Source organism: Miniopterus schreibersii (genome assembly GCF_964146895.1).
Source record: "Miniopterus schreibersii genome assembly, chromosome: 15".
Taxonomy (NCBI): domain Eukaryota; kingdom Metazoa; phylum Chordata; class Mammalia; order Chiroptera; family Miniopteridae; genus Miniopterus; species Miniopterus schreibersii.
In genome coordinates, this window is record NC_138115.1 from 45,540,156 (window position 1) to 45,562,332 (window position 22,177).

The 22,177-nt window shown below is 46.5% G+C and overlaps 2 protein-coding genes across 2 annotated transcripts in view; both read left to right on the forward strand.

Moving 5' to 3' along the window:
* Positions 1 to 11,992, forward strand: part of OXSR1 (oxidative stress responsive kinase 1) — a 68,131-nt gene extending 56,139 nt beyond the window's left edge. The window contains exons 13-18 of the mRNA XM_081160784.1: positions 1,311 to 1,457; positions 3,072 to 3,136; positions 5,649 to 5,701; positions 7,531 to 7,599; positions 8,439 to 8,503; positions 9,295 to 11,992. Of these exons, the coding sequence (XP_081016910.1) occupies positions 1,311 to 1,457; positions 3,072 to 3,136; positions 5,649 to 5,701; positions 7,531 to 7,599; positions 8,439 to 8,503; positions 9,295 to 9,369 (474 nt within the window). The 3' untranslated portion in view covers positions 9,370 to 11,992. The remainder of the gene's footprint in view (positions 1 to 1,310; positions 1,458 to 3,071; positions 3,137 to 5,648; positions 5,702 to 7,530; positions 7,600 to 8,438; positions 8,504 to 9,294) is intronic.
* Positions 11,993 to 14,775: 2,783 nt separating this feature from the next.
* On the forward strand, positions 14,776 to 22,177 carry SLC22A13 (solute carrier family 22 member 13). Its single transcript, XM_081159185.1, has 10 exons — positions 14,776 to 15,329; positions 17,070 to 17,173; positions 17,370 to 17,524; positions 17,746 to 17,914; positions 18,141 to 18,261; positions 18,348 to 18,442; positions 18,659 to 18,873; positions 19,074 to 19,182; positions 19,982 to 20,197; positions 20,427 to 22,177. Exons 1-10 carry the CDS (start codon positions 14,952 to 14,954, stop codon positions 20,518 to 20,520), a joined length of 1,656 nt encoding a protein of 551 aa, XP_081015311.1. The 5' UTR covers positions 14,776 to 14,951; the 3' UTR covers positions 20,521 to 22,177.

Here is a 22,177-nt window from a genome sequence, read left to right on the forward strand (position 1 = left end):
ACTGCCTCATTGTAATAGGGAACCCTACCAAACAGAACCCTGTTAAGCTGGTTGCCTTATGCTCATTACCTGAAGAGAAGAACCATCTCTTGGGTGCTTTCTGTCATACATCCTTCCATCTGGCAGCATCTACATTCTGAGCTCAGTATTTGGTTTACTGTCAACACATGTCTTGCTCTTAATTTGTTCTTGTCTGTGCTCAAAAATAACTATTTTTTCCACTTCATTTGTGTGCATAATATACAATTTGGGTACACGATATGTACAGGAATTGTGTGCATAGTATTGTATTGTTTAAGACTAGAAATAAATACTGTACTTTGGCATATTAACAGGCTGTATCTGACAATTTATATAAAACAACTGTTCATGAAGGTTTCTGGCTCCTTTTTGATATGAGGTAGAATTGCATATCCCTGCCCCTTGAAGTTAGGCAGGACCATGGAAGTCACTTGTTTGCCAATGAAATGTGAGCAGAAGGAAGAGCCACTCTTTCGTTCCTCTAATTCTTTTTCTCTTTAACTCTAAATTTTGGCCATTCCATTGATTTATTTTCACTAACTTTTTCTCTGCAAGCTACATAATTAAAATTTATGAAATAGTTCAAATATGCAAAATATATATGTAATGTCTATGTTATAAAGTGTCATATCCATTTTGAAAAGCACTTCAGATATGTTAAGGAATTATTAATCGTCTTTATAAGTCATGGAAAGTCCCTAGACATAGAAAAATGTAGCTTCTATAATTTTGTATTGCATACTTAAATCTGTATTTTGTAAGTGTATTTTGCTGGGCAAAGGGGACAGAGTAGATATAGTTAAAAGTAAGTATGATAAACCGAACTGCTATTTGACACTTGATCTTAGCCAGAAGGCTGAGAAGCCATGAACTGCTTTTCTGAAGAAGAAAAAGTGAACTACTAATATATGCTGCAGCATCACTGAACCTCAAAAACTATGCTAAGTGGCCGGCCGGGCGTGGCTCAGCTGTTGAGCATCGACCTATCATCCAGGAGATCATGGTTCGGTTCCCTGCACATGCCTGGGTTGCAGGCTCCATCCCGAGTTGGGGGCGTGCAGGAGGCAGCCGATCATTGAGAACTCTTTCAGTGATGTCTCTATCTCTCTCCCCCTCTCCCTTCCTCTCTCTGAAATCAATAAAGACATATTTAAAACAAAACAAAACTATGCTAAGTGAAAGAAGCCAGACACAAAAGAACACATAGTTTTTTGAGGTTCAGCCAACCTTGCTCAACGATGATGAATTAAATAGTATTCAAGGATATGCATTATGTGCTCTTGTTACAGCTGTTTCCAACAACTGATCCTGTGGGTACTTTACTTCAAGTTCCAGAAGAGATTTCTGCTACTCTACCTCAGCCAGCTGGGCAGACACCTGCACAGCCAACTCAAGTCTCTCTCCCACTCCCCACAGAGCCAGCAAAAACTGCTCAGGTAAAGCAGGGCATGCATTAGTGCTAGCCTTCTGGGGAGATACAGAAAGCAGAGTACTGTGGGGCGCTGCCTACTGGAAGGTCGATGTTGTGGTGAATTTTGAAACAAGATAAAATTCATTCTTCAGTTTTAAATGTATGAAGATAAGAGAGTTTTACAAGGATCATACAGGTTTTTAGGCAAAAAAAGAGTATGTTAACAATGGAAAAATTCCAAACATCAAAAATTTGGGAGTTAATTTCTTTTTCTTTTTTAAAAAATATATCTTTATTGATTTCAGAGAGAGGAAGGGAGAGGGAGAGAGAGAGATAGAAACATCAGTGATGAGAGTCATTGATCTGCTGCCTCCTGCACGCCCCCTACTGGGGATCGAGCCCACAACCCGGGCATGTGCCCTGACTGGGAATCAAACTGAGATCTCCTGGATCCTAGGTCGATGCTCAACCACTGAGCCACACCCAGCTGGGCGGGAGTTAATTTCTTATCAGCTTTTTATTAGATCCTTAATATGTTTAACTTTAGAATGCAGCTACTGAGTTATCTTGACATTAGAAAAGTTGTCAGCTGTTCTCTTTTTGTTCACTTATGTTTGTGTTATTTATTAATACTGTTGCCATCCATGATTTTCCCATATTACTCTTTTAAAGATATTTGTCAATTTTATGAGGGTTGATTTTTATTAAAATGAGGTAATGTAATCTGTGACTCCATGTAATCATGCACACACAGACTTCTGAAAGCAGTCGAGGGAATGGGGGCCCCACTGGGAACCCCCACGCTGTATAGCTCCTACTCCTTCCTCAGGAAACCCCAAACGCTGTATATAATATGGGGCCTTATGCTGTGCAGTTCAAGTAAGGGTTTCAGAGTCTATTCACTTACTAAATAGTAAAAGTTTCATTTTTTTCTAGCATTTAGATGGAAAGAAATAAAAGTGGAAGCTCTGATTTTTTTCTTTGGTCTGCCTTTGGAGACCACTGAGCGCTTCCAGTTCATCATGGTGCTAACTCCCTGTAACCTTCTCATCACCCAAGTTTTCCATTTCTCCCTATCATACAGGAAAGATACAGTCGTCTTATGAAATCTGATGCAAAGATTGGATTAATTTTATAAACAACTTAATTAGCATATATCATCCAGTGAGCAAGAGGTGGCTGTCAGGTTTCAGAAAGGATTAGTTTAGCCATTAAAAGACCTGATACCTCCAGGTTGCGGGGCTTTCTGAGGGGCAGCCAGTTTAGACCCTATCTGTGTGTTGCCATATGATACACTGGCAGATTTTTTAAAGAAAGAACTTGGCTTTGTTTTTTTCACCCTTGTAGGGAGAAACGGGGATCTGAAAAAATATAAAATAAAACTGTGGTCATATGTGGACTTTCCTGGGGGGCTGAGAATTGTTTTTCTAACTGTGTTTGACTCAGGCTAACTTTCAGCTCTTGTTGCTGCCTGGAGGGCATGTCCTCCCACAGCAGGAAGCGTCCTAGGGACTAGGATGGTCTCACCTGGAGATGAAGAAAATTCTGCCAAGTGGATGATTCCTCTGCAGATGACCAGTAGCCACCTCCACACTTAGTAGTCCAGGCAATGACTTTTCTACCTTTCATTGCTTTTTAGGCTCAGTCTTCAGGAGCAGGTTCACAAGAAACCAAGATCCCTATCAGTCTAGTACTAAGATTAAGGTAAATAGATGTTTTTCTTTTGTTTTCTGAATATGCTATTTTCTCTTCAAAAGTTACTCCTTGTTCCAATAGTCTGTGCCTGAGAGTAACCGGATAGGATTGTGTTTCCTCCCGGCATCAGGTGCTGTTTGCTTGCTGGTGTACTATTTCGTTCAGAAGTAATAGGATCAGTGTGAGGACCTGGATGTTAACAGGTCAACTGATACATTCTCTTAGTTGTTTCTCCACTAATAGTGACAAATTGTGCATTTGCAATATAGGTAGTTTAGGAATATGGTATTTAATTGAGGAACAGTTTTTAGGGGAGTAGCACTAAGTTGGCTTATCTGAAAATTAGTTTTGTAATTGTGACCATATAAATACCATGGACTCTGAAATCAACTAACCCAAGAGTGAAGTGCTTTCTGATTGTGATAGATTAGATAAAGGCCTTGTTCTTAAAAAACTGAAGGGAAAACCTCTAAGCATATTTTTGGTCTGTTTCTCCATTTTACAGCAAGTGCTCTAAATTGATGCTTCTTGGTGGGGCTGTGACAGATTGCTCACAGAAAGTGTCATAGGTGGCGATCTGTCCATTTTAACCCCCTCTCCCTTTGTATGTATTTGGATTAGGATTCCAGGGCAATCTTATCAGAATAGCTATACATGTTTTATTGCTGTAAGGTCTCTTTCTACTCATAAAGGCACTTAAAACTTTTTAGTTTTATTTATATTTATTGATTTGAGAGAGGGGAAAGGAGACGGTGGGGGAGGGAGAAGCATCAATTTGTTGTTCCACTGATTAGGCATTCATTAGTTGATTTTTTGTGGGCCCTGACTGGAGATCAAACCTACAACCTTGGCGTATCTGGACGATGCTCTAACCATTTAAAAGAGTTCCACTAAATTATATTGACTCGTCCCTCCTTCCATATATGAATTCCTAGTCATCTTCTCATTATAACCATAACTAGAGAGAGAGGTAGCAAGAGCTGTTTGGAGAATGTTTTTGTTTTTGGGGGGGTTTTTAATCCTCACCAGAGGATATTTTTTACATTGCTTTTCAGAGAGAGTAGAAGAGAGAGAGAAAAATCGATGTGAGAGAGAGACACATCGATTGGTTGCCTCCTGCACGAGCTCTGCCAAGGGCCAGGGTTCAAGCCTGCAACCAAGGTACATGCCCTTGGCCGGAATCAAACCTGGGACCCCTCAGTCTGCAGGCTGACGCTCTAACCACTGAGCCAAATCAGCTAGGGCTGGAGAATGTTTTGATTTTACCACTAGGAGCAATGAAATTATGGCATAAATGTGAAGAAAGAAGATTTGGTTATCTTTGCTGTATAGAAGTCTACCTTATCTCATCTCAAATAGTTCTGAATTAATAGAGTACCTTAGTAATCTCATTTTATTTGTACATAGAGAATACCACTTGTCTCTTTCTGAAAATTTGTTATGCTATCTTACAGCAGTCAATAGGCAGTACAAAAATTCTGTTTGACATGTGCTTCCCGAAGGTGGAGAAGATACTTGACATGTAGTTAGCTTTTTGAGAATGTGGTTTCTTAATGGACTATGTTGCAGTCCCATTGATAGAGGAGGAGGCTAGATTCTTATTCTTGCTGATGAAGACTTTGAAGTCAAATGACTGGAAGAGATTTAGACCAGTTAGCATATGTTGTCTTTAAAGGTGTTTGTGCTTAGCACATCAGTTACATCACTAGTGATGCTAAGCATTTGATCTTACTTTCAATCAGCTTTCAGAAAGGATAGATTGAACAATTATGTAGTCAGCAGACTATGTATAGCACTCTCAGCTATTGAGGAAGGGTGCTGAGAAAAGAGAAAATGAAATGCCTCACTGGATAATCAAGTCTAGGTTGGAAGCTGATTTGAATTATGTACTAACATAACTAAAAACAAATTTCGGGTGGTATAAAGGCAGAAGTATAAGCCTGTGGGTGCAGGTGCACAGAGAAAGCAGTGTAAGGGACGACATCACGTGGGGGCAGGTTGTGTTGGAAATAGGTAGGTATATTTTAAGCACAATTTCAGTAACATAGTCAAGTATTTGTCAAATAGACCTAAGCCCTCTGCATTGTTTAGATCAAATGGATTTGGGTCCTAAGTGGTCAAGACTTGTCTGCCTTTAGACATAATGGTCTGATTTCTCCACCTTTAACGAGAACCTCCAGAGAGCTAGTTAATCTCAGTACATGGTGTGTGTGGTGAGTGATTGCTGCACTTTTCCCTCCCTGGTCATGTGGTTGGATCTGGGGAGTCATGTATTAATTGTGCCTGTGTGGGCCCAGTTGTTTTCCCATCTTCTTGGACTGGTTAGATTCTACCTGTCCATTAAGTCCTGTCTAAAAACTACTTCTGAAATTTTTCTCATCCCAGTAGAACCAATCATATGATCTATGGGAACAAAACAGTGTTTCTTGAGACACAGCTTTTCTAATGTATGTTGGCAGGGGCTGCGTGCGTAAATTCAGAAATTGATTTTACACATTCTGGTTTGTTTTTTTTTTAATAGGAATTCCAAAAAAGAACTAAATGATATTAGATTTGAATTTACTCCTGGGAGAGGTGAGTCATTGACAACATTGGAACATAGTAACTGCTGCTTTGTTTAGTGAAGTGTGTTGTGTGTTTTGTCCTGGAGATATATTTTGCTGTGCTAAAGGGCGATAAAAAGGTTCCTGGTTTAAAGGGATTTGGGGGCATATGAATCAAATAAAAATGCAGTTTGTTTACTACCAGCCTCATTTAGGAAACCTAGTATAGGTGACCCTTGAGCAGCATGGGTTTGAACTGTATCAGTCACTTATACACAGATGTCTTTTTAATAAATACTGTAAATATATTTTCTCTTCCTTATGATTTTCTTAACATTTTCTTTTCTCTACTTTATTGTTAGACTACAGCATGTAATACATCTAACATACAAAATATGTATTATTTGACTGTTTATGTTATTGGTAAGGCGTCCATCAATGTTAGGCTATTAGTAGCTAAGTTCTGGGGGGAGTCCAGAGTTATACACAAATTTTCAATGGCACTGGTGGTCAGAGTCCCTAACCTACCTGCTGTGATGTTCAAGGGTCAGCTATAGTAATACTATATTAATATAAACAGTAATTAATATAGTTCTAATTTACTGTTGGCCAGGCTTGTGCTCTGATAATGTGCATTATCTCATTAAATTCTCAAAACAGCCCCTTAAATAAAGATTATTATCCACATTGTGTGGATGATGAAATCAAGAGAGAGGTAAAGTAACTTGTTGCAGTTCACACAGCTGGGAAGAGGCATAGATGGAATTCAAACCCAGATCTGTCAGAGTGCAAAGTTCTTGCTCTTATCACTGGACAGGGTTGTCGTCCTGACAATAAAGAAGAAACATGGCTTTAGTTTCCTCTCTCCCGAGGCTGAAATTGAGCCCATCATGTGTACTTTCTAGCCATGAACTTCACCCTGGAGCAAGGCTTATTGCCTTTGTTACTCAAGGTTCAGATTTGGGGAGTGGCCAGCAGCAAACAGATACCTGTCCTTTGTGCCATGCTTAATCTTCTTGCTGTCTTTTGTATCATCAGTAACTAACTATTGAAGACAGTAGATGCAGGTACACAGAGGTGTATTCGCTCTACTGTTTTAAAACCAGGCAGTCACATATTCAAGATCTAATTCAAATTGCTGGTCATCTGCACGAGTGCGTGCACACCCCCTCCCCAGCTCCTTCCTCCCTGCTAAGGGGCTCAGTGTGCAGCTCTCAGGAGAGAGCACCTGAGTCATTTGGAGGTGGGCTTAATTGGGAATACTCTGTCTTCATCTTTTTAGTTTCTCATTATACCTGTTGTTCAGATTATACCATCCCAAATAGCTATGGAAAAAAGCCCATTATAATAAATAAATTTTTAAAATTTTAACAAAAAACTTGGAGTGTGATCCCCAGAAACAAGAAATTACATTTTATTTTTTTCAACATTTAATTGAGAAAAAAATTCTATTTTATTAGCCCTGGGGATATTGCATGGTCGTTGTCATGTCTTAGAGCTCATCAGACACTTGTCAGGGTTGCCCTCAGAACAGGAGTTTTCTCTGCAGCACTTTCAGGTTCTCTCCCAGCAAGGACCTGAAGCCCATGTAAATGACACCGTTATTTAGAAAGTTAAATTTGCGTTCAGCTCACATTTGCCATCTGGTTGTATTGATTCTGCCCTCTAGCTAGACCTGTGAGAATTCCTCACTTGGGACGGTCCCAGTGGTTGGAAAACCCTTTGTGGGGCGGGGAAGACCCCCTACCTGCCTTCTTGGTTCTGTAGATTTAACAGCTATGTCTGACAGTGCCAACACCTGCTCTAAGAGTGTGACATGCATGCACCAGAAATGTAGCACCTTCTTCTTTGTCCTTGCAGATACAGCAGAGGGTGTCTCTCAGGAACTCATTTCTGCTGGCCTGGTCGATGGAAGGGATTTAGTCATAGGTAACTCCATTTTACTCTGCCCTTGTGTCTCTATGTACTTAAGACCAAGAAAACCAGGCTTTGATTCCAGTGAGCATGTCAGTTCTTGGAATGGTTCTTGGCTTGGCTGAAATAACAGGTATTCCAGGCAGTTCCTTAGAAAATGGAAAATTTCACTTCTGAGTTCGCTTTGTGACCTCTGGTGATAGTATGTGAAAGCCCACCCAGGTCTCTGGGAGACTGTGGTAGAAGTGATGACAGAAATCACAAGTTAAAGTAAGCTTGGCCATGTCTAATCCGTTTTGGAGGATGACCTATACCCCGTGGAGCTAAGAGGTAAGCAAAAATCTTGAGAGATTTAGTCCTAGAAAAGGCAGGAAGTCAGAAAAGGCTGTCAAGTCAGAGGCACATATTCCTGAAGGAAAAGACCAATGTCAGGCAAATCAGTAAAGGTTTTCTGTAAAAGGCCAGACAATAATAGCTTAGGCTTTGTGGGTCATGTACAGTCTTTATTGCTTTTATACCATTCTCAGTTCACAGGCAGAACAGAAACAGGCCACAGGCCGTGTAGTTTGCTGGCTTTCTGGTCTATGAATAGGCAAATCATACCTCTGTAACCTGAATGTCTTCCCTAAGTTAATACAGCATCTTAAAGAAAGTTCGTTTGGCAATGATTTGAGATTTATTTGTGCTACTTGGAGTTGAGTTTAAAAAATACTTTCCTTTGGAGAGTGATCTAACTTTCTGCTTCCATTTTAATTACACAGAGAAGATTCTAAACTACCATTTAAATTCTTAAAATATAGTTGAAAATGGATTGACTGAGCTTCTTATTACTTTCTCTGTTTGTATGATTACAGTGGCAGCTAATTTGCAGAAAATTGTGGAAGAACCTCAGTCGAATCGATCTGTCACTTTCAAACTGGTATTTGTCTCTTCCTCCTTATTAAACCATCTTACTTTTTACACACCAGCAGCCCCTGCAGACCAGCTTCCATATTCTCTGGGGTGATGAGAATTTTCTTTTTCTTTCTTTCTTTCTTTCTTTCTTTCTTTCTTTCTTTCTTTCTTTCTTTCTTTCTTTCTTTCTTTCTTTCTTTCTTCATTCATTCATTCATTCATTCATTCATTCATTCATTCATAACATGTTTTTCATTTTAGAGTGGGGGGGGGTGGATCACCAGTGGCCAGCATCCCTTTAAAGAGTTCCATTAGTAAACTTACTGCACATGTCCCCTACCTTTCTTCATCAATGTGAGAGAGAAACATCAAGTGCGGCCTCCTGCTTATACCCCAACCAGGGATTAAGCCTGCAACCTGGGCATGTGCCCTGAACAGGAATCAAACTCGCGATCTTTCAGTGCACAGGACAATACTCAACCAACTGAACCACATTGGCCAGGGCTGGGTAATGAGAATTTTAAACTATCATGGATTATGTTCATTTAGCCCTGCCAAGGCCCTGGGTTGAAGTCTCCCTTTGAGTGGCCTCCCTTTTTCTGCCCTTCCGAGGAAGCCTCCTACCCCAGGCCCTTGACTCCAGCTGTGTGCCCAGCCCCCACCCTTTCTGGAAGAGGCCCATTCATCTACCTCCCGTCTGTATCCCAGGGATCTGTCCCTCACTGCCTGCATTCCCACAGTCCCCATATCAGTTTTAATTGCTACCTGCAATTTGTTTATAAATAACCACAGCTTCTCATTTTGTTCGGTTCTTAGGCATCTGGTGTCGAAGGCTCGGATATTCCTGATGATGGTAAACTAATAGGATTTGCCCAGCTCAGCATCAGCTAAATCCCAGCCCGGACGAGGAGGCCTCAGGAGATTCCACACATGCGTGTCTCTGTCACTTCTGTTGGCCTAAACCCACTACTGCCAAAGAACCCAGCAACAAACCTCCCAGCTAGGAGTTTTAGAGGTCTTTCTTTATGTTCTTCCTGCCGTCATTCCCCCCTTTCCCACAGGGAAAGAAAAGTTGGATCACCAGTGGCCAGCATCCCTTTAAAGAGTTCCGTTAGTAAACTTACTGCACATGTCCCCACTGTTCTCCATCTGAGAAGTGTCCCGTGTGCCTCAAGGCCCAGGAGGAGATCTTTCAGCTCATCTTGCCTTACTCCACTGATGGCGCTGGGTGGAAAGCAGCAGCTATATTGGGCTTCCTCGTGCTGCCTGTGCTCCCACACCTGACAGGATGTGGGGCATCTTGGGATATCTCTTTACCCCACTGAAATAGCAGTTAAAAGTTGATTGTTCAGCTGGAGCCCAGAGAATTTAATTTAGGGTTTTTTTTTAAATCTGATGTGAATTCTAGCAACCTTTGTTAGGAAAAAGCACAGCCTCAGATGGAGGCAGCCTAAACTGTCTTCTAGTTTTGTTCGTGATGTTTCTAAGCGTTTTGCTGAAGCTGCTCTCAGGCACCCCTCTTCATCACTCCCTCCAGAAAGGGTTGCTAGCCTTAACTTCAGCTGGTGCAAAACATCTGACTGTCATCGAACTTCAGCCATCGGATCCTTCAAAGTGGAACTTCGAACTGTTTTTAGAGAAAACACCAAGTATTGGCTTATTAAAGTGAATTTTCCCAGCAGTGGTTTTTGGACAGAAAAAATCATAACTCATATCATTGTGGAAGTTATTTATTTTCAGAATTTAAAAATTAAATTGAAGAAAAACTGCTCCTCAGTCCTCCCATGAAAATCAGTTTGCCTGCCCTCCAAGTCATGAGGAAATGCAAGGCTGAGATTTCTGCAGCAATAACGGAGACTCACGCTGGGCTGGAGAGGCCTGCCTTCGCCCCCTCGCCTGCACTGACCCTTTGGAGGGGGTCCACACTGCGGTGCGCTGAACCTGACCCAAGACGGAACATGAAACCACATGTGCCGTGACTTAGGATTTCTGAGTAGACAGTATTCGTTTGATTTTCTACAGAAATAATGTAAATTATTCTTTAGGTTTTGAAAAAGCACTCATAATGCAATATGTGAATAATCAGTGGAGTTTATTTTTTCCCCTACTGTTTCACAGTTAGCCTTTGTCTAACTGCACATAGTTCTAACTTGGTTTTGTATATGAAAGGGATCCTCAATCTGGCCTTAACACACTAAGAAGGGCTTTGGACCCCTGAAAGGGGAGAGTTGCCTCTGGGAGTGGCTCTAGCCCTGTGCAGCATTGTTGGTCTGTGGATAGCAAGGTTGCTTTACCTAGTTTTCTCTTGGAGCATCTCTGAAAGCTCTCCCCACACTTGACTTGTCACAGTTCTTGTTTCACCCTGAGCTTGTAGTTTTAGTCAAGGGCTTTCTTCACCTACCCTGGATGCAAAGGCATGTTGGGAAAGGGGTGGATATTGGGGAGTAGGCGAGGGGATGGGTTTGAGATGGAGGTTGGGAAGAAAACAGATTAGAGGATCAGACACGAAAGTCCATGGTCCCAGCAAGATTGTTAACAGAAGGGAGCCTGCTGAGCCTGGAGAGAGGCAAGAAGGTTGATCAGCTTGCTGGAAACAATATTTAGCTTTTTCTTTTTTTTATTATTTTTTTCTAATTTATTTTTATTTTTTTTTGGAGGTGGGTGGAGGGAATAAAGACAGGAAGGTAGGAATAAGTTTGAGAAGGGATAGTGTCTTCTTTGGCGAAGGACTAGTGGCTTGCCTTAGAGTCTGTGCTTTGGTGTCCAGTGAGCCCATCATAATCTGCTTGTGTATGAATCCAAGGGGTGTGGCATCACTGTTGTAGCTTTCTGTTTGGAGGCCATCGGTAAGTAGCAGCCCTTCCTCCTGTTGGAGTTTTTCCAGCCAGCCATTACTTTTGGACAGCAGTGGGACAGGCACAACAATACAAGTGGGCTGGGGCTTTCTCTTTCCTTTCAGTTCATTTTTGGCCCTGCTGGGAATTAGGAGTCAATCACCAAGCCCCAGGACAGTGTTATTTCTTCTGCATGATGTATGGTGGACTCCCTTTGCTGACTTGCGCAGTGATACTGAGAAAATAAGTGAACAGAAACGTCGCAGGTGGGACCGCACGTGACCTAGTGAGAGACCTCACTCTTCTCCAGGAGTGGGGGGTGGTTCAGGGTACACCTCTGTCTCGAGGTCCCCAGGATTCCCGGGTCCCAGGGGTAGGGACTGACTTTAGCACAAGGTAACATGTGCCAATGCTGTTTGTGAAATGTATGGTCTTTCTAAATGACTATTGGATTTGTTTGGGGTTTTTGCTTAAGTTTTGAACCAAATCCTAGAGCCAGCTGATATTTAATAATCCAGAGGATAGAATAATCATGTATCAATAAATGGAGGTTCCTCCTTATGATGTGTGCTAGATTTTGGAAGATGTAAAATATTTGACTCCCCCCCTTTTTTTGACTTTGTATTTTGCTGCATGTTTCCTTCATTTTTAATCAATAAAGAGTAAATTGTCTGGTGGTGTAAGGAATCTTTTCTTTAGTGGCAGTAGTGGGGAGTAGCAGTACTAACTTTAATTTTTCATGCAAATGCAGAAAAGCCAAAGTACACATAAACCAAAAAAATGTGTGTATTGATCTACAAGTTAGAACAGCTTAAAGTCTTTGTACAAATGGGGAAACTGAAATCCCATTGGGGAGAGAGAGAGGATTCACCCAAGGAAATTTGACCAGGCGGGACAGAGAATTCCTTATGTTGATCTTTTCTGACTGATTCTGCTTGTGGATTTGGGCAGGGGAAAGATGCTTGATTCAAGCTCTTGGGAGTTTCTTTTGGAAAGTTCAGAACAGGGCTGAACGCATCTCCATTTGGCTTCAATATTGCAATGGTGGGATTTCATGGAGAATTCTAGGCCCCCCTGTATTCCTCCACCTTCTGGATAAGTAATCTCCCTGGTCATAATTCCTTCCCAACAGAAGATGGCCTTTGATCAACCATAGGACTGCTTGTGGGTCTTGGTAATCCAGAGCTCAAGCCCTGGATCCTTGGAGTTGGCAATTTCAGCTCTGATTGATTTGCTTTTAAGATAAGCAGGTCATAAAAGTAGATTCTTGACTATTGTGTGGACAGAGAAGGTGCTGGTTATTCAAAAGTGACCATGGTGTATGTGGGGACATGTGGGGACAGCAAGAGTAGATGGCACCCCTCCACTTGCCCATTCTTTCTCACATGATCAGATCTTGTCAGGAGGCCTGATTCCCTAGCTCTACCTCTTTAGAGTAGTGATGCTCAGTTCATGGATCCCTTCTTTTGGTCAGCTCATCTACCCCTTTATTTCTTAGAGCAGTGGTAGTTTTGTAGCAAAATAGAACAGCAAGTATACTGAGTTCCCATATACCCCTTAAATCCACACATGCACACACTTCCCCACTGTCAACATCCATACCAGAGTAGTACATTTCTTGCAGTCAATGAACCTACATTGAAAAGTTACTATCACTCAAAGTCCACAGTTCACTCTTCCTGTTGTGCATTCTATGGGTTTAGACAAATGTATAGTGATATGTGTCCATCATTACAGCATTATACAGAATAGGTCACTGCCCTAAAGTCCTCTGCATTCTGCCTGTTCATTCCTCTCTCCCTCTAGTCCCTGGCAACTGCTGATCTCTTTACTGTCTCCATGCTTTAGCCTTTCCCAGAGTGTCATATAGTTAGAATCATACAGTATGTGGCCTTTTCAGAATGGCTTCCTTCACTTAGTCATATGCATTTAAGGTTTCTCCATGTCTTTTCATGGCCCATTTCTTTTTAGCACTGGATAATGTTCCTTGTCTGGATGTATCACAGTTTATTAATCCATTCACCTAATTGCTTCTGAGTCTGGGCATTTATGGGTAAAACTGCCATAAACATTCATTTTATGTAGATATAAATTTTCATCACCTTTGGGTAAATACCAAGGAACCCAATGGTGAGAGTATGTCCAGTTTTGTGAGAAGCCACCAGCTGTCCTCGAAAGTGGCTCTACCATCTTCACTCCCACCAGTGAGTGAGAGTTCCTGTTCTTTCACATCCTCACCAGCATTTGGTGTTGTCGGTGTTTTAGATTTTGGCTGTCCTAATAGGTGTGTAGTGGCATCACGTTTTAATTTTCGATTCTCTCATGACATGATCTTGAACATGTTTTCCTAGCTTCATACAGTATAATAACACTATTGTGATGAGAGGGGTTTGAACTGGATATGAATTCTTAAGGATGCGGCAGTTGGTGGCATTGGGCGGGTGGAGCATGCTGTGTAATGTTAATGTAAGAAAACATTCAAACCTGTGAAGAATTTTTTGGTGAGTTTATTTGAGTCAAACTGACGACATATTCCGGGGAGCCAAAATCTCAAAGAATTGAAATGATGCTCCAGAGAATGGCAGTTTTGCACCCTGCTTTGTAGATTACAATCAAAGGAGAAGACAGAAGTGGGTTACATGAAATCCACTGGGGATAGATTAGGGAGTGGGGAGAAAGCAAAGTGGGGGAAACCTCTGGAATTGGATTAAAAGTAAAATGATAGCCCAGCCGGGCGTGGCTCAGTCACCAAGCCTCGACCTAGGTTCCAGGAGATCGTGGTTTGATTCCCCGTCAGGGCACATGCCCAGTTGCGGGGCTCTATCCCCAGTCAGAGGCGTGTAGGAGGCAACAGATCAATGACTCATCATCGATGTTTCTATTTTTCTCTCCCTCTCCCTTCCTCTCTCTGAAATCAATAAAGATATATTTAAAATAAATAAATAAAAGTAAAATGATAAGACACATACTTTTACGTAGGTGGGTACAGGGTAGTCCACTGTCAACAGTTAACAGGATATCAATAACAATGAGAGGATTGGGTCTCTACCCTGGTGCTCTGAGGGCCTGGAAAAGGGGGAAGTTGCTTTGTTTTGCGAAGGCATGTATTAATCAGGTATGTTATCTCAGGTGCAAAAGAACAAACAGGCTTAGTTAAGGTGAAAATTAACTTTTGTTAGGGAAAAATACTGCCTCAGGACATGACTACCTATCATAAACTGCTTATGTTTAAAAAGTTTTAATTTCAGACCGTCCTTTGTGGTTACTTTAGGTCTCTGAGTTTGCAAGGCCGCCAAGCAGGCCTGCCCTGAGCGGTTCAGGTTTAGTATGTGGCCCCTTTTTGTCCACAATACTATATAACTGGGTAAAGCTCTGCCTGTGGGCTGGGCCTGAGAGGTTTTCTCAGTCAGTGTGATGCACGTGTCTATCACAGTCAATAAAACATCCTCCAATTCCGAAATCCAGAGTGGACTGTTTGTTCCATCTTCTATCCTCCGGGAGCTGAAGTGTGAAGGCGGAGCTGGGCAAGGCTGGGTTAAACATTAATGCAGCTGTTAGAGCCAAGAGGAACCGGGAACCCTGGGCCAAGGTTCATAGCTCTCTGCCAGCCTCAAGTTGAGGATGTAGTGACTAGCAGACATGGCTCAATTTTCCGACGTCTTGCCCGAAATAGGCGGCTTCGGTCGCTTTCAGGTGCAGCTGCTGCTGCTGCTGAGTGCCCCCACCTTTCTGTGTCCCTTCTACATGTTCAGCCAGGTCTTTACCACCTTGGAGGAGACCCACTACTGTTCAGTGGCCTGGGTCAAGAACCACACCTTCAACCTGAGCGCTGCTCAGCAGCTGTCCCTGAGCATACCTCTGGATGCCGCAGGCAACCCCGAGCCCTGCCTCATGTTCCGGCCACCCCCTGACGGTGCCAGCCTGGAGGACATCCTCAGCCACCGCTTCAATGAGACCCAGCCTTGTGAGGCGGGCTGGGACTATCCTGAAGGCAGGCCCCTGTCCCTAAAGAATGAGGTAGGTTGCCTCTTTGGCTTTCTGTCTACTTGTTTGGGGTCTGTCGGTTCCTCTGTCTTATGCTTTGCCCTCAGTCACTGGTGTCACTCACTGCCTTTGTCTTGCTCCTGTGTCCCTGTGCCTGAATGACTGACCATCGATACGCCTGTTTGTCTCTTTGCCAATTCCCCTTTTTTTCATTTTTTCTCTGCCTCTAGGCCCTCTCTATCCATTTTCTCTGTCTGTCCTATCTGCCCATCTGTCCATTCACCTTTGCCTGTCCTTTTGTCTGTTCTTCTGCCTGTCTGCCTGCCTTTCTTCCTGTCCCCTCCTGTTTTTCTGTCTTTATGCCTTTCCGTGTTCTCATCTGCTTGTCTGTTTGCCTTTGCATTCCAACCTGCCCCTGCATGTACGCCTGCTCGCCGATCTTGCTGTTTCCCTAACTCTTATCTCTTTCCCTGTCCTCTTGGCTGCCTTTCTTTTTTTTTGTCCATTGCTTTTCCAGAGAGAGAGAGAGACATTGATGTGAGAGAGACACATCGAGTGGTTGCCTCCTGCTTGTGGTCTCACCAGGGCCTAGCCTGCAACCAAGGTATGTGCCCTTGGCTGGAATCATACCCGGGACCCTTTGGTCTGCGGGCCGACGCTCTAACCACTGAGCTAAACCTGCTGGGGCTTGTCTGCCTTTCTGGTCACTTGCCTTGGGCTTCCTACCTTTTAGCTTTTCTCTCTCTCATGCCTTCAGATCACTACAGCCCTGGGTCTCTCTCTCTCCCTCCCCCTCCTCCTCTTCCCTCCCTCTCTCATCTCTTTACTCCCCCTCACTGACCCCCTCTTCCTCTGTCTCTCTCTCTTTCTTCCTCCACCTGCCCACCTCTGGGATGCTGGGGGACACCAGTGATTCTAGGACTTGTCCTGTTGAATACCGATCATTGTTCTTGCTCAGTTCGTTCTCTTGGAGGGACCCAGACAGAGAAACAGAAAGGTTCCCACTCCTTTCAGATTAAGAAGACCCCTCGGGAAGTATCTAGGCCCAGTCTGTTTCTTCCTAGGTGGCAGGACGGGGCTCAGAGTGGGGATAGGATAGGACTTTGCCAGGGTAACATGATGGGCTGACTGTGGAGCTGGGACTCTTCACGTGGGCTCCTGCTGCCCGGTGCCTTGCAGAAGCGGGACGGTGCCGCTCTCACTGTTATGGTGGCAAATCCCCGTGGGCCACCAGGGAAGGTCCCAGACAAACCCTCCCCTGTGGGCGTTCCGGCTGGCCAGGTCAATGACTGGCATCCCGAGTTGGAGCCCTCTTCACCTCTGTGGCATCTGCAACATGCGACCACCACAGGAGGCTGGGTACATCTTGGCACCTCTCCAAGCCACAGTCTTCGCCCCTGCACAGTGGGGATGATAAGCCTTCGTGGGATCAGAATGATGATTTAATGACATAAGGGATGCATAAACTACGGGAGGGAGTGAATGGTGGTCACTGAGCAGGGATGCGAGCATCGGAGCCGTCTGATGGCTTGGCACCCATGCCTTCAGATCACTACAGCTCTGGGTCTGAGGCGTCTGTGTCACCAGCTGTGAGTTTCACTTGCACACGGGCCGTGCACCCTCAGCCGAAGCAACATTGACTGAGAGCGTCCCATGTGACGCTACTGTGCAAAGAATGTTACATGTTTTAATTCCTTTATTTTTTTTAAATATAGTTTTATTGAACTTGCTTCCAGCTGCCCCCAGACTCACATCTGCCTATGTCTGCCCCAGTTCAACCTTGTTTGTGACCGGAAGTACCTGAAGGAGATGGCGCAGTCCGTGTTCATGGCTGGGCTCCTGGTCGGCTCGCTCATCTTTGGGCCCCTCTCTGACTGGTAGGAACCTGGGCCACCTCATCCCTTCCCTGCCGTGCTCTTAGGCGTCCGGCACAGGGCTGAGTTTCTCCCTCACATGGGGCTCCCAGGTGGGCCTGCGTGTCCTCTGTCACACAAAGAGCCCAGGGCAGGGCTGGTCTCCCTTTCTCCCTTCCCCTCAGAGATTCCCTCCTGGACTGTCCCCTTTGTACTTTAGGATTGGTCGCAAACCCAGTGTCCTGATACAGCTGCTGCTCTTCGCCCTCACCGGCCTGGCCACAGCCTTTGTGCCCAACATCGAGCTCTACACAGTCATGCGCTTTGCCGCTGCTCTTCCCGTCGCTGGGTTGGCCTTGAGCAGCATCTCGCTACGTGAGTATCTGGCCCTGACGCCTTCAGCCACAGGGTGAGGCCTTGGGGACTGGCCTCGTTCCCCAGACTGCCTGGGGGGGCCTTGTTAGGTACCCACATCTAATGTGGTCACACCTGTGCTTCCTGGGCTGGGACTGAGGCCCACTCCTGACAGGTGGCTTCCCGGGAGACAGGGAGTGATTGAGCCGGGTGTGGCTCGGCCTCAGCATCTCCGTTCACAGTTGCAGAATGGGTGGGGCCCGCTCGGAGGACTCAAGTCATAGTCCTGGTCCAGTGCAGCTTCTCTGTCGGGCAGATGGCCCTCTCAGGACTTGCCTACGGTGTCCGTAACTGGAGGTTCTTCCAGATCGGGGGCACTGCGCCCGCCCTGCTGCTCTTCTTCTACTTCTGGTGAGCAGGTGCTTCCCCGAGCAGGCCCCTGGGTCATCTGTGCTCCCGTGGGGTTGGAGCGCTGCGCTCCCATTCATCTCCTGGGACGCTCGGGAGGCCTCTGGGAGAGGGGGCCCCCTAGGGGCGTGGCTTTCAGTGTGCCCTGGGACAGCACCAGGAAGGCTCCGGGGGGCTGGGGCAGCTCTAGGACTCCACGCCCACAGTCACAGCCATTCCTGACCTGCAGGGCTCTGCCGGAATCTGCCCGGTGGCTCCTGATCCGGGGGAGGGTCGAAGAGGCCAAGCAAGTGATTCAGAAGGCGGCCGCTGTCAACAGGCGGAAAGTCTCCCCGGAGCTCCTGAGCCAGGTACTTAGGGCAGGGCCTCTGCCTGCACCATAATCTGACCCACACAGACCATTCTGCTGGCCCCTCACTCAGCGTCTTCCTCCTAGCTGGCCCCGGAGAAGACAGGCCCCTCAGGGAATGCCCTGGATCTGTTCCGACACCCCCAGCTCCGGAAGGTGACCCTGATTCTCTTCTCCATCTGGTGAGGGCGCTGGGGCCCATGCCCCTCCCTGGTGTGTGTCAGCGGGATGCGGGATGGTGGCTCCCTGGCTGGGATGGGCTGTATGGGAATGAATGGGTCTCTCCCTGTCTGTGCTACTGTTTCCTGTGTGACTTCTGGCCAAGACAGGCTCTGTCTCTGAGTGTGATGGTGTCTCATCACCCAGAAGTGATAGAAGGACCCTCGGATACTTTGTAGGTTTGTAGACAGTCTGGGGTACTTTGGCCTGAGCCTCCAGGTGGGGGACTTTGGCCTGGACATCTACCTGACGCAGCTAATCTTCGGAGCTGTTGAGGTGCCCGCCCGCTACTCCAGCATCTTCTTGATGCAGTGGTTGGGCCGCAAGTGGAGCCAAATGGGGACTCTGGCCCTGGGTGGCCTCATGTGCATCATCATCATCTTCGTCCCAGCAGGTACCAGGACTGGCTTTCCCCGGGCCCCACCCACTCTCACTCACCTGTGGCCAGAGGCCCATTTCTTCTCTTTCCAGAGTGAGGGCTTCCCTGGGGTTCAGGTACAGAAAGGGTGAGGATTTGGGGTGGGCAGGGCAGGGAGCAGAGCCCAGGTGATGGGCTGTCTGTCCTCCGTGTGGCTGACCAGCATCCTTCACCAGATCTGCCTGTAGTGAGCACTGTGCTGGCCATTGTGGGGAAGTTCGCCATATCTGCTGGATTTTCAATCTCCTATGTCTACTCTGTTGAGCTCTTCCCCACCATCATCAGGTAAGGGCTGCTGGTGCAAATCCTGCCCCTCTGCTCCCAAGACCCTGATTTTGGCCATCTCTCCCCCACCTCACCGCCTTTCCACAAATAGCTTTTGAGGCTGGCTCTGGAGCAGTGGTGCTGGGTGGGATCCAGGATAACTACAATGTAGTCCAAACCCCAGGTTGTCCCCAGGCTGGTGGAGGACAGATAGAGAAGTAAGCCATGCCCTGGCCCCATTAGGACTGCACTATGGAATAAGTCTAAGAATGAATGGCTCAGGCCCAGCTGGTGTGGTCCAATGGTTGAGCATTAACCCATGAACCAAGAGATCACTGATTCCATTCCCGGTCAGGGCACATGCTCGGGCTGTGGGCTCGACCCAGTAGGAGATGTGCAGGAGGCAGCTGATCGATAATGTTTCTCTCTCATTGATGTTTCTATTTCTCTATTCCTCTCCTTCTCTCTCTAAAAAATCAATAAAAACATTAAAAAAAAAAGAAAAGAATGAATGGCTCAGAAGGAGCCATCAGGTGGGGGAAAGGCATATTTAGGAGGTGCAGCCTTCCACCTGAAACTGGATAGACGAGCAGGAGGGCAGCGGCTGACAGAGAGGCTGGGAGGTGGCAGAGCGTCGCGCTCGGTTGGACTCTTAAGAAGTTCACTGTGCAGGACGACGGGTGGGCGGGCTGGATGAGCCTGGAGGCCCTGCAGGCCTGGGGGGTCATAAGGGGTCTGGGCTCTCCCCAGGAAGTGTGCTGAGGTGGCGCTGTGGCCTGGGTTGAGAGCGGGTCTGCTCAGTGGGTACTGCCCCCCTCAGGCAGACAGGCATGGGGCTGGTGGCCATCTTCACAAGAATCGCGGGCATCCTCACGCCCCTGGTGATACTGCTGGGCAACTACCACAAGGCCCTCCCGATGGCCATCTACGGCGGCTTCCCCATTGGGGTCAGCTTACTCTGTGTGCTGCTGCCTGAGACAAGAGGCCAGGCCATGAAGGACACCATCAAGGACCTAGACCAGGGGCCCCAACCATGGTGAGCTGCTTGCTTTCCCTACAGCCGGGAACCCTGGTTTCACATCGTGACCCCCAACTCAGAAGCCAAGCCTCTACCTCACCATTGGTCCATTGTCACGGGAGGGTTTTAGGAACCACAGATATCTGCCTGGCCTTGGGTTAGATCCCCCCTACTTTGGGGAGGGGGAAGGAACACTCCTATGGGACCACTTCCTGGTCAGCCAGTGATGCCTTTTTGCTCCCTCCAGGACTAAGAAGTTAGCGTCCTCCAAAAATGAAATGGGGGCCTCAGAAAGAACTTCCAGCCCAGGGGTGGCCTCTGTGAGCAGCACGTACTTCTGATTTCATTCCCCTGGACACGGCTGGGACCTGAGAGCAAGACAGGCTTTGCTGCTGAAGGCAACACTCCAGGACCTGACTCCATCACCAGCACAGCCTGTCAAGACCATTTCCAGAGGCATCCGGACGGGTCTTTCTCCTTCTAGAACCCTTCTTATCCCTTGAGCCCCACCCCAATACCCTCTCCTGGGCCAGAGTCTTGATCTTAACTTGTTCTCTGAGAGTCTTGTGAGGGGTATGGCTCCCCGGGTCCCCTCAATCTCTGTGGAGCCCAGAGGCAGTGGTAGGTGCTGCTTTTTGTCTCTGTAAACCCTGGTCAGAAGCGTCCAGCAGCTCCCTCCAATACATGGACAGTTGTTACAGTTCTCAGCGCCGAGGTGACGGACAGAAGTTCTGTTTGCTTCTTGCACCCAGTCATGCAGTCCCAAGCTAAAGTCTTCCCTTGGGGGCAGTGAAAAGTTTTTCTTGGCACAATGGGCACCCAGGCTGAAATTGCTAAGGGGAGAAATAAAAGCCCAGAGAGGGGCGGGAAAGGGCCATTTCAAAACTCTAAGATGTGGACACCTGCATCCCTTTGAGGCACATGATCTTTCCTGGAAAGAGACTTAAACAGACCCTCTATTGACACAAGCAAAATGCAAAATTCACCCATTGCCTCTGGACAAGTCTTCAGAGACTTTTCCTTTCTTTAGGGGTTGTGGGCTATTGGGGAGAAAGAGTTTTCTCTGTATATATTCAACGTGCCCTGTGGCTTCCTCTAATCAGTGGGTAGATGTTCGTCTTTGGGCGGTTGCTGATGGGAATCAGCAGCTGAGACCTCGGAGAAGGCATTCGGGCCTGATCTAGACTTTACCCCGAGAAGCCGTGGGCAGCCTGGGCTGGGCTGTGGCTGTTCTCCCTCGGGTATTGGTGAGCACAGAACAGCCCAGACTCAGGGAACATGCCAGCAATGGACCCATTACTCATGTGGTCAGCTTTGTGGGGGCTAGTGCAGGGCTCCAATTTCAGGCTTGGGTGCGAGAGCCCTCCTACTGTGGGCCTCAGGCTTCCCATTTGCAAAGGGATGATTTTATAGGTCTCTTAACACTAATCATCAAGGACTCTAATCTCAGCCGCCCTGCCTGGGCATGAAAGGCAGAGGGCTTCAGCAGTCTGTCCTGGGCCCAAGGGGCAGGAGAGGAGGGCCGCCCTCCATCCTCACACACTGCCAGGCAGGGGGCGGGCTGAGTCCTCCGCTGTGGCCCTGACTCATCCACGCTGGGCTTTTTCTCCCTCCCTGCCCACCCACCCGCTCATCTGTCAGGGGTCCTATGTGCCGGGTCCCACTTTGGGAGCATGGTGAACCCAGAGATGGACAATTCTGGCTGTGAAGCTGCCCCCAGCACCTTGGGAGGATGCCACAGGACAGGAGGTTAGAACATGGGTACCAAACAAGGCAGTGGACCTACGACGACACCCTGAGGCTGGCCATCCAGGCAGAGGACTGCAGGCCAGATGAAGGGAAGGCAGGCATGGGGAAGCTTAGCCGGGGGCAGGGGCTGCCGCCGCAAGGATTTCTAGGAGTTTGAGGAACCAGACCCAGGTGGGCTTGTAAGGGCGTATCATTCATTTTCAACTTTGTTCTGAGGACAATAAAAGCCGCTGTTTTTCTTGAAGCATG

Excerpts from the sequence above, each read along its gene's own strand:
- SLC22A13 (XM_081159185.1), top strand. The coding sequence starts at position 14,952 with ATGGCTCAATTTTCCGACGTCTTGCCCGAAATAGGCGGCTTCGGTCGC. Across the intron at positions 17,525-17,745 it reads CTTGAGCAGCATCTCGCTAC|TTGCAGAATGGGTGGGGCCC; the intron begins GTGAGTATCTGG and ends CTCCGTTCACAG. Across the intron at positions 18,262-18,347 it reads CCCCGGAGCTCCTGAGCCAG|CTGGCCCCGGAGAAGACAGG; the intron begins GTACTTAGGGCA and ends TCTTCCTCCTAG.